Below are 5,000 nucleotides of genomic sequence, written 5' to 3'. Positions count from 1 at the left end.
GGTGGCGAAACTGCTGAAATAAAAGTTTTAACAAACTGTATCTGTTTTATTGCATTAGAAGTTATTTAATTTATAAATTATTAATTTTTATTAGAAGATTGATGTTTGGCTGTGTTTAAAAATAGAAAATGAAAATGGTCCTGGTGCAGTCAATTAAAAACTCAAATAGTATATATAATTTTTTCACTATTTGAGTTTTTATTTGACTGCACCCAGACGATCTTCCTTTTCTAATATTAACTTTTATTTTGTCATACTTAAGTATTGGACTGATGTCATTCCTTATGTTTTCTATAGAAAACTGTCTTAATTGCTATAAATATATTCACAAGTTATTTTATCCCTTATCCCTCTAATAATGTGATTTTTTCAGGTCCTTGGTTTTAGTGATGGTAAAACTGTTAAAGTAATGCTCCCTTCCCAAGACCATAAAAGGGTATTCAACGGAGACAATGGGCCAAACACAGGAGGAATGGGAGCTTATTGTCCTTGCCCACTCATTGATGAAGAGCAACTTGAATGGGTCAGAGAAAATGTACTTCAAAAAACCGTTGATGGAATGAGGAAAGATGGTCGTCCATTTGTTGGTAAATTAAATTTTATTTATTTATTTTTTAGATAATTTATTTTATATGTATATGTGTGTGTATGATACATTTACAATTATGTTTAACTATCTCTTTTCAGGTGTGCTATATGCTGGTATAATGATAACAAAAGATGGTATTAAAGTTCTGGAATTCAATTGCAGATTTGGTGATCCAGAAGCTGAAGTTATTTTACCCCTTCTGGAGACTGACCTTTATGAAGTTATGAAAGTACGCCAGTTATTATTATCCAATAATTTGTGACTTTTTATGGTTCTAGATTAATTTTAAAAAATGTTATATTAGTTCATTGTTTTAAAATAATAGGCATGTTGTGAAGGTACTCTTGAACATATCAATTTAGAATGGTCTAAAGGAGTTTGTACAGTTGGTGTAGTAATGTGTAGCCGTGGTTATCCAGAAACTGCAAGTAAAGGCGATATTATTGAAGGTATGTTACACTCCAAGTTATAGAGTTACAAAGTTAATAATTTATTATCTACAAGTGGGATTTATATTAAACAGTTATTAATGTTAATTTGATGCAAATATGTCACAGACCTGCGCAGGGATTGATTTAGATTTTCAATTAATATTATAATTTGTATCCATCTATTATACTATTAAAAAAGGTTTAATAATAACAAAAATAGTGGTGATTTTTAAAAGTGTTATTTTATTAGAGCTTTATATAGATCACAACTGTTAACTTCATAAGACATAAATAAGCCTCCTGATGGATCCGCATCTTATGTGGTCAGGGCCAAGTCAACTGATCCCCTAGGCCTAGTCTAGTTAATGTCCCTGTTCCCTGGAGTGCTGCAAGAAAATGCTACTTCCTCAAAATATTACAGAAAAAAAAATTAAAATAGAAAATATACAGTGCATTCCAGCCTTTACTTTGCACTGTTTTCTTTTTTTCCTCCTTATTCAAGTGTTCTAATGATGATTTCACTCAAAGTTTTTTTAGCTTGACAAGGGTGCCACGAATTGTTTTTAGAACGTGTGGTAACCACTAAGCTGATTAGTAAATGACTAATACTATTATGACTAATTAGTAAATAACTATGACTTATTAGTAAATAAATATAAATATGACTAATTAGTAAATAACTAATGCATTAATTAACAGTTGTAATTTGTTTTAAGTATAGTAATTTTCTTGAACATAGTAATATTAGTATTTTTACAAGAAGAAATATTCTGTTATGCATTATATTATTATTGGTTTATTCCCATTTTGTACTAAATTATCAATTTAAATCATATGCTTAAGTAAGTTATTTTCATAACTTGTGGTATTTATTTTTGTTCAATAATCTACTGATTGGTTATTTCATAGCTTATTATTATGTTAACAATCTTTAATTCAGTTAGATTTTTATTATTTATTTAATTTAGTTGAATCCCTTGTCAAATTTAATTTTGTGGACATATTTTCCTGAATCTCTCCGGCTGCTTGACTTTTGGTTAAAATATCTATTGTGTTATTTTTAATATACTCTGCCAATAATATCAGCCAAGCATAAACCATGACTTTCAGTATGAAATTTATTCAATTATTTTAAGTTTAATTATGAAAAATAATCTTTTATTTAGGAATAGATGCGAACCGTGACCCAGGCATTGTGACTTTCCATTGTGGCATAGCAAAGAAGGGAGATGCTCTAGTTACTAATGGTGGTAGAGTTCTCATTAATGTCTGTATCTCCAACAGCCTTATCACCGCTGCTGCAAAGGCTACTAGTGCTTGTAAAAATATTAAATTCAATGGATGTCATTTCAGGAAAGACATTGCTCACAAAGCAATACCAAGGTATAAGGTCTAGTTTTAAATCTAGCTAACCCATCATTAAATGTATATCATTCTGAGAGCAATTTTATCTTTTTTTTAACAAATTATTATAAATTTTTAAGTGATTTGTGGATAATATTCACATATCTTGGTAAGTAATCTGAAAATATATTCACTATCAATTAGTTTGTTTTTAATTTTAAAAACTGTTACATAAGATTTGTTATTTTTACAAATTTATCATAGCATTATGCAATGAATGCTTACATAATTTTAGTCCCAGTGATGTCTATCACCAATTATTTCCTCATAACAAATATTGGTCTTCTTATTGGCAAAACCTTTTAATTTTATTGATGTGTATTTTGTTGTCTAATTGGTTTTGTACTGACATATTTGTCTATTTTTATTTATTATTATTATTTTATTTATTATTACACTATCAGTATCAGCATACTTTAAATTTTGTGTATTCCCCTTTCTTGAGGGGAAAGCAAGGTCTCACAGACATTAGTTGTAGGTTATTTTCCTAAATAAATTGTTTAAACATCATTCCTAAGGATTGTCAGGACATTCCACATCATCAGTTTTAAGTTCCTGTTATTAGTGGTTATGCAACTAAAAATAGCATAAATAGTACTGTATTTTGATAAAAAATATATCAATTGTTATATGTTGCTCTAAGTAATAGCTCTTTACTGGCCGGGTGCTGAGACTGAGTTATCTATTAGTGGGTTGTGAAGATGTGACAAACATTACCTTGACATTTATTTCCTAGTTAGTTTAAACACAAATAAAACTGATTTTAATTTTTTTTAAAAATAAATAAATTCTTAAGAACTATATGAAAATAGCATATAATTAGAAGTAAGTGTTCTTGTTGAAATTGCATTAAACAGATTTTTAGTCTGCTTGAAAACAATTTGAAATTAGCCATTTCAGAAAAATTACTTTGGATATTGTTTTTGTGATTATTTGAAAAGAGATAGATCGATAACATTCATGCTATCCTAAGAGTTCAATTAATTTTCATAAAGGTTTTGAATCAATGAATAAAGAACATTAATTATTATATAAATTAATATTTGAGATCACTACTCACAGCTTACCACAAATTTTTGTTTATAATTTTTATTTATTAAAAATGGTTATATGAGTTGAAATCCATTTTTAGTTTGGTCCATTAACCTTTTTCTTATTAAATTATAATTAAAATAACTTATAAATGCCTAATTGTTTTAAATTCTCATTGGACACTAACAAAAAAGTTATTCAATGTCTAGCCCTAATTAACAAAAGTAAATTTTATGAAAATATGTTTAAACATATTTTCATAAAAGAATAAATTTTATGAAAATATGTTTAAACATATTTTCATAAAAGAATAAATTTTATGAAAATATGTTTAAACATATTTTCATAAAAGAATAAATTTTATGAAAATATGTTTGACTAATGATATTCATACAAAATATTTCTTTTAAATTTATAATTTAATTTATAGGTGGTTAATGAGTAAAGGTTGTTTGAGCTATAAGGCGAGTGGTGTTGACATAAAAGCTGGTGATGACTTAGTTAGTGCCATTAGTCCAGCATGCAAGCAGACTTTACGATCTGGAGTTATATCATCTCTTGGTGGTTTTGGTGCTTTATTTGACTTAGTATCAATAGGCTTCAAAAATCCTGTTTTAGTTTCTGGTACGGATGGAGTTGGGACAAAGCTTAAAGTAAGAATTTTTCTTTTTTTGAACTATGAATATGATATAAATAAGGTGTGGATATCAATAGTAAAAAAATCAAAAAATCATTAATTAATCATATAAGGTTATTGATCAGTCAGGAAATAATGTTCATAAACTTTAAGATTAAATTTCTGAAATAAAAGTGATCAAAAATATTAAATAATATTTTAGAAAGTAAGCTAAACTAAAATACCTAATGCTCCTTGGGAATGTTTTATTGAACCCTTAGTCAAACATAGAATTATGGTTTTAATAGTCAAGAGGTGAATTTTAAAACCATCATGTATGAGAAAGTCAAGGAAGATTTCTCCTAACTTTTTTTTTTTACTTTCTTATAATATGTTCTGTTCTGATGGCTATTTGATTTTATTATTACTAAAAAAATATCTTTTAAACAAAAATTTCCTTATTATTTAATTAATTAATTTTGTATTATTTACTTTGATGGTATTTAAATACTAATCTTATTTTATTTCAATAAAACAGATTGCAAAGGCTTGCAAACTTCATTCCTCTATTGGAATTGATTTAGTAGCCATGTGTGTAAATGACATTTTGTGCCATGGCGCTGAACCTCTTTTCTTCCTAGACTACTTTGCTTGTGGTAAATTGGATGTTGAACGAGGCAAAGAAGTGATATGCAGTATTGCTAAAGCTTGTAAGGTGGCAGGGTGTGCTCTAATTGGTAATTAATGTTGATACTTGAAATATTAATTTTATAATAAGTGGTTAGGAGAAAAAGTTTCCAAACATTATGTAGTATAGTGTTTGTAACAGTTAAAGGTGCAAAATCAGGATTAGCCAGTGGTTTGATGAGGACCTCCTCATCCTGGAAACATCAATTCTCATGCGCGCCCAAACAACGAATGCCTACCA

At 27.9% G+C, this 5,000-nt stretch overlaps 1 protein-coding gene across 1 annotated transcript; it reads left to right on the top strand.

Annotated features, from left to right (window-relative positions):
* Positions 1-373: 373 nt before the first annotated feature.
* LOC136795940 (trifunctional purine biosynthetic protein adenosine-3-like) lies at positions 374-4,804 on the top strand (the record flags this gene model as incomplete). Its single annotated transcript, XM_067048141.1, is given in 6 exon segments — positions 374-587; positions 688-818; positions 915-1,038; positions 2,187-2,403; positions 3,887-4,109; positions 4,611-4,804. Coding segments are annotated over 6 exon segments (1,103 nt in total), but the record flags the coding sequence as incomplete, so codon positions are not given.
* Positions 4,805-5,000: the final 196 nt, after the last annotated feature.

Source organism: Halyomorpha halys, unplaced genomic scaffold (genome assembly GCF_000696795.3).
Source record: "Halyomorpha halys isolate HHAL.00 unplaced genomic scaffold, Hhal_1.1 Scaffold7079.1, whole genome shotgun sequence".
In the NCBI taxonomy this organism is placed as follows: Eukaryota; Metazoa; Arthropoda; class Insecta; order Hemiptera; family Pentatomidae; genus Halyomorpha; species Halyomorpha halys.
Note: the sequence above shows the minus strand (reverse complement) of the source record. Positions and strands in the feature narration are given on the sequence as shown.